Source organism: Acomys minous (genome assembly GCF_964271855.1).
Source record: "Acomys minous genome assembly, chromosome: 2".
Taxonomy (NCBI): Eukaryota; Metazoa; Chordata; class Mammalia; order Rodentia; family Muridae; genus Acomys; species Acomys minous.
Window position 1 is genome coordinate 10,748,239 of NC_140484.1, and position 13,493 is coordinate 10,761,731.

Genomic DNA, 13,493 nt, shown 5'->3' on the forward strand with positions numbered 1-13,493 from the left:
AATCTATCCTAACCTCCGTCCCATGCCATCTGCCTCTAATAATTTCTATTTGTTTACCTCCCATCCATAATCCCAAAATACTTGCCAAGGTTCTTCATATGGGCCATTTCTTTCATGTGGAACTTCAGAGTTCCTCCTCTAGGCCCATGTGACTCTATGCTCTGGTCATCCTCCTCCTTCTCCCTTCTCAGGTACCTGACTGCTTCTCCTCCCCCAAGATCCTTCTCTCCTGAAGCCAGAGAACTTTGGCCACACCTACCCCATTCTGCCATGCCTAGATTTAGCTTTAGATTGGCCTTGGTTCAGCCAATGATGATTAATTTCTTAGGCAAGGTTAAACAGCAGTACTTGGGTATGTGACAGTGTGCTTGTAAGCACTAAGAATCTTGCAAGGGGAGGGGGTGGGTCAAGCAATTAACAAATACAAAGCACGAGACCATACTTCAACATATCATGCAAAGGATTCCTAGCATGCAAACCCTTAAGACTTAAGAGGTCAGAAGAAGATCAGTCTCACTCTGTTTAAAGAGACACTGAAGTGGGTAGAAAAGAAAGAATATGCTCCTGTGACCAACGATCCAGGCCCTGGCTGTGTGTTATTGAGGATACTAGTTAACATTTTGAAGTCCCAGCGTCTCCGTCTACATATTGGAAATGGTAGCAATGCCTTCATCACTAAAGACAGATGGACAATAAATGAAGTCATGCAGAGAGCCTGTACCATAATGAGGATAGAGGAATCATTCTGTAAATGTTAATTTGTCTTTTTGTTGTTGCTGCTGTTTTCACATTCTAGTCAAGAAATTGTTTTGGAGACAGTAAGAGGTAAGCTGTGCTGTGAAGGGCGGATAAGCCCTCGGCAGCAGGTAGAGCATGCAGGAACAAACTGATACTCTGTAAGAACCTAGCAAGAGAGATGTGGCTGAAGCCAAATGAGCTTACTTAGGGCGAAAGAGTTCAGAGAGGCAGAAAGGAGGTACAAAGCTTGTAGAGAGCCTTACTGTTGGCTTAGAGGATTTACAACATATCCGGAAGCTGGAGGAATGCTGTACAGGTTGTCATATTTTTAAATAAAATAGTTGGTAATAGTTTGTCAGCACTTACCAATTTAATCTTTGCACCTTAATTTATTTAATCCTATACTTACACTACATAGATAATTAAGTACTAATGATTAATTTAGTTCTAATTCATAGTGTATGAAGTGTTTTTTTTTTTTTTTACTTTTATTCTTCCCTCATACATTACATTCTGGTCACAGTTAAATATCTCTTTTGTTTCCCGTCCCTAGTGTTACATAGTTAATCTGGATGCATACCACAGAGAGAAGCATGCTTGCTTGGTATCAATGGATTAGAAAAGTGCCTGCAGGCCAAGTCCAGGCCAATACCAGTGATTTAATGAATAGATTTTTTTTTTTAACAAGGAGCTGCTTATCCATTCTTTTACATGTTGTCTGTGCCAATCTCAAGATTTGCTATCTAACCTCTGATCTAGAACAGTGGGAAGCTAAATATAATTGCTTCTAGCTTGAAAATGTACATAATAATCTATACTTTCTCTGAGTTACAAATAGCCTCATAATATGTACGTTTATCCTTACCCTCCCTTATCCATAGCTTTACATGTCCCGGTTTTAGCTACCCGTGATCAACCAGTCTAAGAGAAATCCCAGTGAGGACTAATTCACACATGTTATAAATTGTGTTGCACTCTAAGATGAGTTCTTGCCTGACTCTGCATGCCTTTCCATGCCTGTATCGCTCCTACCATGTCATATCCTCATACAGACAAGGCATCCTCTTCCATCACCACTGAAGACGTGAGTGCAATATTTTGAGAGAGAAGCCATGCTCACATGAATTTTACGAATGTCTTTATTATAGATGTTTTCTTTACCATTAGTTTTTATTTTAGCAGCATGTTATGCTTACTTTATAAGTTAATCTTCAATTTTAGGAAAAATTACACAAGTTCCAGAGGCGCTCCTATCTGCAATCCTACATGTCCCACCAGGTGTCCTAGAATGTATAGGAACAAGAGAGGTCAATTGTGGTGGTTCTGTAATCCATAATCATTTGTTCTTTGAATTATCGTCTAAATAATCTATTTATGTATCTTTAACTGATTATTAATAGAGTGTAGCCGAGACCATATCTTGCACCTCTGTGGATATATCACAGCTCACAATGAAGAAATGATTCATCTGCTTAGTAGATGATCAAAAGAAGTTTCTGGTAGGCTGGAGAGATAGTTCAGTAGGTAAGAGAACGTGCTGCCCTTCAGAAGGTCTCTGCTTTGCTTCCCAGCACCCATACCAGATGTCTCCCCAGCCAGCTGTGATTCCAGTTCCTGGAGAGCCAATACCCTCTTCTCACCCCTCAGGCATGTGCATGCCTGTGGTGCACATACATACACACAAAATAAAAATATATCTTTTAAAAGTCCATGAAAATGCAAATTATAGGTAGCATTTCTTGGCGTGTTTTTCCTGATGTTGGGTACTGTGCCTATTACTTTCTTTCTCTGTGGCAAAATAAACAACAGAAACAACTTAGGGCAGGGAAGCATTATTTTGGTAAAATTTGAAAGATACAGTCCATTGTTTCTGGGAATAAATGACAAGTGGAGCTTGCAATGCAGCTTGTTCACATCTTGACTGGTCAAGAAGCAAAGAATGTCATCGTGTTTCAGGCTCACCTTGAGTGAAAGTTTCAGGTTTGTGAGCTAGCACATCCCCGCCCTGCCCTCCCCCCCTCCCCCCGATATACACACAAAGTTCCACCACCTCCCAAAGCAGAGGCACCTGCTGGGGGCCATATGATTATACAAATGATTCTATGGAAGACATTCTACGTTCAAGCATACTTTATATAAATCATAAACTGCTAGTATATGCTGCATAAAAGATACGCTGTTAGGAGGATGTTGGTCTTCATGCTAAGCTGTAAGTCTAGCTTAAAACTTCAGTAATAATGTGCATTACACGAGCTGAGGCATGACTTGTGATTTTTCTACACTTAGGTATAGGAAGGTGGTCTCCAATAACTGTACCGATGGAGTGAGAGAACAGTACACTGCCAAACCACAGAAGTGTCCAGGGAAGGCCCCTCGAGGGCTCCGGATTGTCACTGCAGATGGAAAACTTACAGCAGAACAAGGGCACAATGTCACTCTCATGGTGCAATTGGAAGAGGTAAGGCTGGCTCCTGTCCATCCTTTGCAAGGGCAAGGGATATCCCTACTGAATCATGGTTTAGTCTACATACCCTTGCTCACATTCTCAAGTTTTAGCTGTTTTATTCTGCTGCCAACTTCATGTTTGCTGTTATCATCTCCCTTTCCCTGACTCGTTCTTTCAGTTTACTGCCAGTTGGTTTTTGCTCCTTTACCTCAGTGCCTCTCTTTGGATGTAACTCTGCTTTATCAGCATCGTTAGGAGAATTCCTTCTCTAAATGCATGAATGGTCACTCCAGGATAGTTTAACACAGGTAGACTTAGTCAGGTGAAAACAGGCTGAGCTCTTGCATCTCTCAGCATATCATTGCTTTTCTTTCGAAAGGCAACAGGCTGGTTAAATATACCGAGCAAATATAGCATTGAGATATAAATTAATACAACATCTTTGACAGTTAAGACTTTGGGTCTTGGTAACATTCTGAGGACATAATTATAAGTGCTGATTACTCTTTAACAAATTGTGTTTGTCTAGAATTTCTGAATATGTAGATGGTGAATAAAAGAAAAATATATTCTATGTACTTAGGACTCTACAAAGGCAATCTCGTCATCTTGGAACTAGATAGATGGTTTCTAAGAATAAGTGCGTTAAATAAATTACTTCAGTTATTAAATTGGGCCATAATCATGTCTTCAGGCACATTTTCTGCATACTGAACTACATCCAGCCTTCTACTGACCTTGATGAAGAGAATAGGATTTTAATGAAATCAACATTAAATCAAATGAGGCCAATTTCCAGGTTCCTCTTCTCATAGTCAGTGGCCCTGGATCTTTCAGATGCATGAATTTTCTAGCATATACATTCCCACATATGCACATTTTCATTCAGTAGGCATGGTGGGCAAAATAATACTCATTCATAAGAAAGTTGCACCTACAGTGTTGCTAGTAAAGTGAGCAAATAACAGCAAGCCACTGGGGAGGAGTTGGAAAAGAGAATTCAGAGGCTTGTGACTGGAGGGAAAGATGAAGGGCTTAGGACTGGTTTGCTATGTTTACTCAAAACCATAAGTAATTTTTTCTTATAATTCATATTATCTTTGAGATTATAATAACATTATTTCTACCTTCCTTTTCCTCCCTCCAACCTATCCCATGTATTCCTCCCTAACTACCATTTAAATTATTCCTGTGACCTCTGTCTCTTTAATTGTACATACAAGTAAGATACAGATTGCTATACAACATCAACTTAATAAAATTTACAATGCTTAAAAAAAGATACAGATTAAGCAGAATATATATATATATAGTATGTGTGTATGTGTGTGTTTGTGTGTGTGAATATGTGTGTGTGTGTGTGTGTGTGTGTAAAAAGCAACAACAAGTATTTTATTCTTAATCTTTCCTGGTCAGTGCCTTTAACTATACCTACTCTTCTATGAACTATGATTCTTAAAAATTCAATATTGAACTTAGAAAGTTACCAGTCAAATTAAGCCAAGTAGTATTATTCCTTTCCATGTAAACTGTGGTCTTCTAATGCTCCAGTCCCTGAGCTGAGGCAGAGGAGGAGAGAGAAGCAAAATGAAAGAGAGAGGAGGGAGCAAGGGGAGGCCTTAAAGAGAACTACTAGAAAGACTGGGAAATGGTGCTTTTTTCTGGTGAGATGGAAGACTCATACAGATGAACCCATTATCTACTTTGCACTGAATTTCCCCTATAATTTTGATACTTCGTGTGCCGCACTGTATTATTTTGTAGATCAGATTTCAGATCTCTCTTCAGTGGACAGGCTCAAAGCATTGATGAGATATGAATAAGAAAAAAATAGATTAGGTTATAAAGAAAAGAGACAAAGACTGAAAAAAATCACAAATCTAATCTTATATGTGATTTATAGTGGCATCAAAATTGAGCAAATATTTACAGACAAATTTGACAGCTGATTTTCAGCAGTTCTACCCAGGAAACTGCAACACATTTGAAAAGAAATTTTAAAAGGACCCAAATGAACAAAGAAGTGTACCATGACCATGGAAGGAGAGACTCAATATTATGAAAAGATGTCAATTTTCTACATATTGATCCCAGTGCAAGGCAATTCTAATAAAAGTTTCCAATACATGTTGTGTTACTACTTAGGCTGCTATTATAAAATTGTGAGGACTCAAGAGCTAAACAATAAAGTAAAGCAAAGATAATTTTGAAGATGATTCATTAAGTTAGATAACTTAGGAAAGGATGGTTGGTTTGGCTAATGAAGTGCTTGTTACCATCTCTGATGACCTGAATTCAATTCCTGGGACCCACATGCTAGAAAAAGAGAACCATCTTTGATGAGTTGTCTTTTGACCTTCACACACATGTACATTTGCGTATATATGTACACTGAATGTTAAATTAAAAAACTAAAATTGAGTGAGTTATGTATAGAAGGATCTGTTATGTAAATCTCCATACACAAACTACCTAAGGAAGGGAGTAGATAAGAAACACAAGCATATGTGTTTGTGTGTATGTGTGTGTGTGTGTGTTGGTGTAATTTCAATAGATTAAATTATAACATTTGCAATAAACTGTGTAGTTATTATGCAATAATATAGAAACACATGGATTATCTTCCCACAATATGCAAAATAATTATAATTATATTGTCAATATCATTTTGAAACATAAAACTAACTGCTGTAAAATACAAAGGAAAATATCTTCAAAAACATAAGACGGGCCAAGGTTTTTAAAGGTGCAAACAAAATCCATTCAGTGTAATGGAAATAGACTCCATTCCAATGACTAATTCTATACTTCATAATCTTATTTATAAAATAAGAAAATAAGTTACTCAGTGGATAAAAATACATTAGTACATCAGTACAATAAAAGACTTGTAACTGAAGGGATATAAATAAATACTACAAATCAATAAGAAAAACAGTAACAGTTCAATTAAAATAAAAAATGCTAATTTAAGAAATTTTCAAAGATGGCATCCCAGGAGGCAATCACTTGTAAGGATTGTCATTATCAGGGGCTGGAGAGATGGCTCAGTAGTGAAGGGCATGTGCTGCTAATGCAGAGGACTCCCATTCAGTTCCCACTACCCACGTGTTGGCTCAAAAATGCATTTGTTGCCTCTACGGGCACCAGACGTACACATGGTGCACAGACATAAATGCAGGGAAAACACTCATACCCAAAAATTAAAAATAAAGAAAACACTTAAAATGTCTTAATATCAAAGCACGTCAATGAAAAGCAAATTAGAACTCTAATAAAAGTTACTGCATACTATCAGAAATGTGTATGTTAAAAGACTGCCAGTCAGGTGCTGTGGAGGATGTAGAGTAGCCAATCACCTTTGCAATGTTTGATGGCAGGTGCGTTGGCACTGTCACATGTCACATTGACTGTAAGTACCTCAGAGGGGATTTGCGCAACTTGAACAATTTTTGATTACTTGATCTGGGTGAAACTGAACAGATATCCCAACTTTATATAAATTAATTTGCATATTTAATGATTTGTATACTTAAGAACATATTTTGTTCTTTAAAATACTTTAGAAGCTCATATAAAATACATACTTATACTTAGGGTTAGTTAAAGAAACCTATCTTAGATTTCTGGAGGATTCATCCTCTATACCAGTACTCTAACCTAAAATTTTCTACATGTTCAATGTGGGTGGATGTCCCTTCTCAGAGGCAGAAAACCTGGCCATAATATCAGAAGAAATCTTGAAATATCATTATCCTGCATCCCATTTGTGAGAACATAATACAAGCAAGTCAGGGAGTAGGACTTTCTATCTCGTCAGTTCTGAGCTTTTCACCATAACGAGAATGCAGTTCAGTTACAGGAACAGGCGCTCAGCTGCTCCACTCCCTCTCCATGTAACAGAGCATCATGCCTCTCAAACTGGGCTGAAGATGTGGCAACACTGGAAAGTCTGTGTCTGAGATGTGCGAATCCCCGTCCTCTGGGTTCAAGATGGGAAAACAATGTCATCTCAGTTCATTCCAGCTGAGTGCCCAAAGCGACGATGCCAGGCATGAAACCTGCTGCCTTGCGCTGTGAGACTCAGCTCCTTCACACTCTTGCCCTTGGGGCAGAAGAGACAGTGAAGATGACTTCCCTTACATTAGCAGAGCCTGAAACTGTGATGAGAGGATTCTGTGATAATTAATGACAGCCTCTGTTGTACTGTTTCTCTGTTGACTTTGTGCATCTGCATGGGGTTTCATGTGATGGGGAATGAATTATTATCACTATTATGTATTGAGCACAAACTGTTGTGGTTTGCCAGAGCTTTTCATATAGTATCTCAACATCTCACGCCAGCCTTACACAGACAGATGCTTCATCATCAGAGGCACAGAAACATGTAGCTTTTACAATAGACCATACATCTAAGTAGACAGCCGGTGGCCACATTCAAGCTTTGGAGTATCTTGAAGTTTTACTGCTTCCCTGAGTACAAAGAACTAATTTTGGTGCTAGAACATCTTGTATTTTCCAAGTTTGTTTTGAGTTTCTAAGCCTTGGCCAGGGATGGGTAGCAACCGTGACTTCGAAGCAGAAGAAAAGCTGAGTTCATGTGCACCAGAGGTAGACTGGCCTATGACTACCCCTGTATTCTTACATACCAACTCAAGAAACCTAGCAAAATAAGAAATTATAAATTATGGAAGATAAATCTTACAAACACAAACCATATTGGATTTCCTCACTCTGTACAATGTGGCCTTTATTACTGTGTACTTTATTGTAAAGGGTATTGTTTAGCAAGATAGGAAAGCAATACCCAAGGAGTCAATGTTTATGTACAGTCTACTAAAAATTAGTATAGGTAAAGCTATCATTTAATCCAAAAAACCCCTAAGTATTGCCAAATATGGTGACACACACCTTTAATATCATTACTTGGGAGACAGACAGGTGGATCTTAGTGGTTTAGGCCATCCTGGTCTATACAGTGATTTACAGACCAGCCAGTGCTATGTAATGAGACTTTATCCAAAATAAAACTGACATCTAAATATTAGAAAATATGATATGTATTTATACAAATAAACCATGCACTCTATATCCTCTTCAACCTTTCTTGAATTCCATTTCTCACTTGAATCTGATATGCCAGCTACTCTGAAAATAGTGCCTGCCTTTTGCCCCACACCTAGTGCTATATTTTGTAACAAGAGAGATATTCATGTCTTGTCTCTAATGTTAGTAAAAACAGTAAGACTTCCAGGCACCAGAGAGACCCAGATGTCCCGGCTATGTGCAGATACAGCATCACGGTTCCAGTTAACACAGAAGTGAGTGACAGATGCATCTCTTCCTGTTGCTATCAACATTATTTTGAGTAACCCAAAGCTTGTGCTTCTGTCACATGGTCCAATCATGCTTCACCTTTTTTGTTGTTGTTGTTGTTGTTGTTGTTGTTGTTGTTGTTGTTGTTGTTTTCCCTCTATGGAGCCAGGTAAGGCTGAAGTCCAACGCCATCTTCCTTTGTTCTTAGTAATTTGCATATGAGCCCCCTCCATGCCATCTCCATTTTCTGTGCGTACCAACCAAATCCCTGAACCTAAGGAATCAAATGTCGTCCTAGAGAGTTGCTTATGCGTGTATTTGTTTTTCAATAAGTATGTTGCTAAGTCCCAATTTCTTATCACATGCTTCCCATGACTTATTGTGTGAATATATGCATTGTGTTGATGTGGATCACTATAAGGTAGCAGTACAATCATATGAAGTAGAAAGTACTAGAAACACCCACACAAATCTGCTCTGTTGCATGATATTGTAATAACACTTTGAAATCTCTTGATAAGCCATGGATATCACTGAAGTAGAGCTTGTGTTGCCATGAGCTGCGGCTTTAGTGTCTGTGCTCCAAGTGCCTAATACATCAGAAGGGAAATGAAAAAGCCCAGTAAGCATGTGTGGATCTGAATCCCTTGCCCTAGGAGACTAGAGAGAAAGCCCAAACTTGAAAGGGTAAGACTCCTAAACTTAAGTAGTATCCTGCACATCTTAGAGCCTCCATTTGAAAGCGATATCTCTTCTTTTATCCTGAGCTAGTGCATGTCCTAATTCTAGCATGAATGTCACTGAAACTCTGCTGAAAACAGCAAAGAGAGTGTCTTCTTGACAGAAGGAATTCAAAGGAGGGACATGCTCATGTTGGTGTATAATCCTGTAAATTACAGTATATACCCAAGCCAGAGTGTTAGTAAGTTTGGTATAAGAATTGAAACCTCTTCATACAAGTAGTGTATGATGTGGCCCCCAAAAACCAAGGAGACAAAACAACTTAGTAGCAATCTCTCAAGCAAAGAGTCTGACAACATTCCTATCTGGTCTTACTCAACTCCGTATCTATAACATTGTTATGGTTAACGAGAAATCCCTGTCATCCTGTTGCTTTTAAAGCTATTTCACAATAAATAAATAAATAAATAAATAAATAAATAAAGTTATCTCACATATAAAGAAAGACCCTCATGAGGAGTAACATGGAAGAGAAATGAGGGTACTTCCATGTGTCACTCAAGAATATTTCACACAAGCACATGTATGCATACACACACTATAATTCATTAATAATAATTATTGTTATTAATAACAGAAAATAATGCATTATTGTTTCTTTAAAAACAAAGGAGGTGTTCTAAAAGCCAACCCAGGAGAGAAATAGAACAATCCATGAGTTTTATCTAAAAAGCCAAACATTTCCAGCTATGCCTGAATGTTAAGACGCCAAAGGTATTTTTGCACTGAAACCCATGCAGGCAATGAGAGGTGGCATCTCTGTTTGTATTCCCGTTCAAGATGGATGTCCTCTGGACCGTTAATGAGCATCTAATGAGCCCAAAGACTTTCACCGCCATCACTCAGCTCTGCGGAGAAATCCAGTGCAAGCACTGGCAGGCATGCGGTGACCAGGAAGGACCCAATCAGTCTTAGGAACTCAACAGCACTAATTTGGAAGGCATTTATTTGAAAGCGTTGCTAGCCAGAAGTGGTGTCTGTGCACTACAGAAGTTAATTAAATCTGCTTAAAAACAGCTGTAAGAATAAGGGGAGACAATTCTCTGCATATTTTAAGCCTTTAAAAATTGAGTCTGAAGCAAGGGACTAAAATTAAAATTTTGGTCTGTATCCCATTGTTTCAATACCTCAATTTATATACCAAGACTAGAACTCAATAAGCAATGTTCTTGGTTATAGGTTCCGTGAGACTCTAAGCACAAGTGTCTTTATTAGATGGATTAATGTGTCTTCATTAGATGCATTCCTACAGCTATAATCTTGGCTTCATTAAAGAGTTATAAGGGGCATAAAAGTCCCCAAAATGTAATAACACACAACAGATACTGCAGGGTACTTTCTGCCCTCAAATGACAGAAAAGGACACATTAGATAAAACTTCCCAAGAGACCTCTTCGTTTGTGCATGGAACAGAATTTGGCTTGATACTTCATCTGTGGGAAAGCCTGTTTAGAGCCATGGGAGGTAGCACAAAGAGACAACAGATAGAATTCCACTGGACAGGTATTAACGTGAGCTGCTTCTCACTCCGTTCAGTCCCAGAACTCTCAGTCGCTTTCTCCCCCTGCCAAGGAAGTGGGAGCTGATTTCAGTGAGCCACAGGGTTTGAGATTTTTTCCCATGTCTCGTTGCCTGTTCCATTCAGCTTTCTTCTCTTTGCCTCTAAGATGTAGCTGAGCCACTTCCTTTCTTTTCTATTCTTGCCTGAGGCCAACAGAGGGGAAACATATGAGACAAACGACGTGAGTTGCTTTCAGGGCTTGGTCTCGTGTTTCCAACTCAGGTTACGTTGGCTAGCTGCTTTTTCTTGGGTTCCCATTTCCTCTCTTCTCAAAACTGGTCCACATACATCAGAATGTTCATCTTCGTTAGAGAGAGAGACAGCCGCTTTTATAGTCTGTCCTGTGAAGCAAGGAGGGAAACTTGGTTTATTAGTGAGAGTTTCAGTTCAGTGAACATTCCTGAGTCTGTTCCCATGCTAGTCTTCCGTTTGGCTTTTCAATATCGTACCATGCTTGTTTAAGGCCACACCGTATTAGCGTCGCACCGCACTTTTGTGGAAAGCAACTACCTGAGGATCAGAACTGCAAGGCAAGTCTTCTACGTGCAGTTTTTCACCCATCACCTCGCCTCCCTGCCCCAGGTGTTAAGTCCTAAACCTTACCCACTTCTGATGTGAAACTAAAGACCTACCATGTGGCAGCAACACTTGGATGTATTTTTCATCTTCCCCTAAAAGTGGATGCCGCTCCAACTTCCTGAAGAGATGTTGATATACCCATGTATTTCTAATATTATAAATTTCAAGAATAATATGGCAACCCCAGCTTCTCTGAAATGGAAATGACAATGAGGGTCCTTTCTCCAGCCATCTTGAAATTACAAGTGAAAACGTTGGGAGCCAGCCTTTTGAGAGTGTGATCCGGCTATGACATGTTACCTGACCGGTCACTAGAGATGACACAGCACCTCTGACTGCATAGGGGAGTGTTCCCATCCTCCTTCACTGCCCGATATGTATCTCTTCCAGAGCTGCTTGTTCATTTAAAGAGGAGAATAATTCTTCGGCCAAGGTAATAGGAGCTCCCTTGTTGGAAGGTTCAAACAGGATTTCTGATGTGCAGTATATTTCAAAGGACATTTACCTGGCTTTGCTAAGAGAATATTGCATGTGGAGAGTTTTAGACACCTTTTTTTTCCATGTTGGGCCTCTGTAAACCCAGTTCTACTTCATTGCAGCTTAATAACTTGGAAAAGGAATTTAGCAACTTCCCAAGGAAAACTTTTCCCATCCCTTTAGAGTACAGGTAGCTGGGTTAAGTCTGTCCAGTGGGGGTAGGTGCAAAATGTTGAAAGTGATTCTAAAACATTAGTAACAAAACAGGAAAACAGCAAGGTTCTGATGTTGTTGTGGTTGTGTGTTCATGGGAGTTCCCACTAGTGAAAAATTATATTAGCAACATATTCTGTGGGTAGTAAAATTATCTACAATTGTAGCTTTATTTTTCATCATTGTATGCATTTCCATATGCCCCCCAGTGAATAAAGCTCGCCTCTTCATCCTTTCTTCGTTTTTTTCTTTTAATAAGGCTCACATGTTTTCAGCACATATCTTACTACTAGGAAAATCTGGTTGCATGGGTTTATTCCTAAAGGAACTTCCTCACACACATTTTTTTAAAATGTAATTTTGTTCTTATTACACAGTTGAGTGTTTTGCTTTATGAGTGATTTTAAAATGTCATTCAAAAGAGTTTATAAGATTTATGTCCTTTAGTAGCCCCATGGCTTTTCTCCCAAAGCCGATGGAGGTAAATCCTAAAACCACTGTGCAGTGGGAGGAATACAGCAAAAGTCCTTAACTGCTCAAAGTATCTGCATGGCATAATGAAGCCTCAACTTACAGGCATCTGTCTGCTCACACCAGCCCTGGCTTCTTTCTGCCCTCTGTGTTCGGATCTGTTGAAATTCCAGCCCAGAGCACATAACTCATAAAAAGGAAATTCGGATAAATGGGTTCTGCAACAAAAGAAATGGTGCTTTAGACTATTCACAAGTGAAGAATTAAACCATTTTTATGAGGCTCCTATTAGAAGCTTTTCATCTGGACATCAGAACTAGAAGCTTCTGCATATTTGCGCATACTTGAGCAAATTTCAAAATCAGAGTCCTTTAAAGGAGAGCCTCGAAAACCAGCCATCTTCGCTCCATTCTCAGAGGTGAGGTATATGTGATTTCATGGTCCCGGCGTGATCTCTCTCTCACCCTAGCATAGACATGAGGGATTTTTCTGGTGAAATAACAAAGGATGATGTCCTTTATGGTATGACAACTGTTCCCCCTTTGGCCCAAGCCACTGATCTCATCATTGCCTTGCTTGCAAAGAAGCACAAGGAGTCTATATATTTGGAAAGATATCTCGCCTTTTGAAAACCTTCTCAGAACAGACAATAGAAAGAAATTGACTATATTTAGCCACTACCTGAGTACCTGATATCATCTCTGACGGAGTCCAGAGCTCTGCTTTGAAATGGGAACGCCCATAGGGCATGCTACTAATGAGATCATTGAGATCTGAGATTTCAGTCCTGCCAGCACCTCTCGAACAGAAAGCCCAAGGAACTGAAAATTCGCTTGAGAAAAAGAAGTGAGGACAAGTGCAAATGTCTCTTGTCTGGGACTCATGTATTTTCTGCAAGAAGGGTTTGGTTTACACTTACAAATTATCACACGGGGACGTTGTTTCCCTCAT

At 39.2% G+C, this 13,493-nt stretch overlaps 1 protein-coding gene across 5 annotated transcripts in view; it reads left to right on the plus strand.

The window, feature by feature from the left end:
- SORCS1 (sortilin related VPS10 domain containing receptor 1) overlaps window positions 1-13,493 on the plus strand; it is a 515,429-nt gene that overhangs the window by 444,193 nt on the left and 57,743 nt on the right. For all 5 annotated transcript variants that reach the window (XM_084757893.1, XM_084757894.1, XM_084757897.1 and 2 more), the window contains exon 18: window positions 3,025-3,196. In XM_084757893.1, coding sequence (XP_084614019.1) covers window positions 3,025-3,196 — 172 coding nt within the window. The remainder of the gene's footprint in view (window positions 1-3,024; window positions 3,197-13,493) is intronic.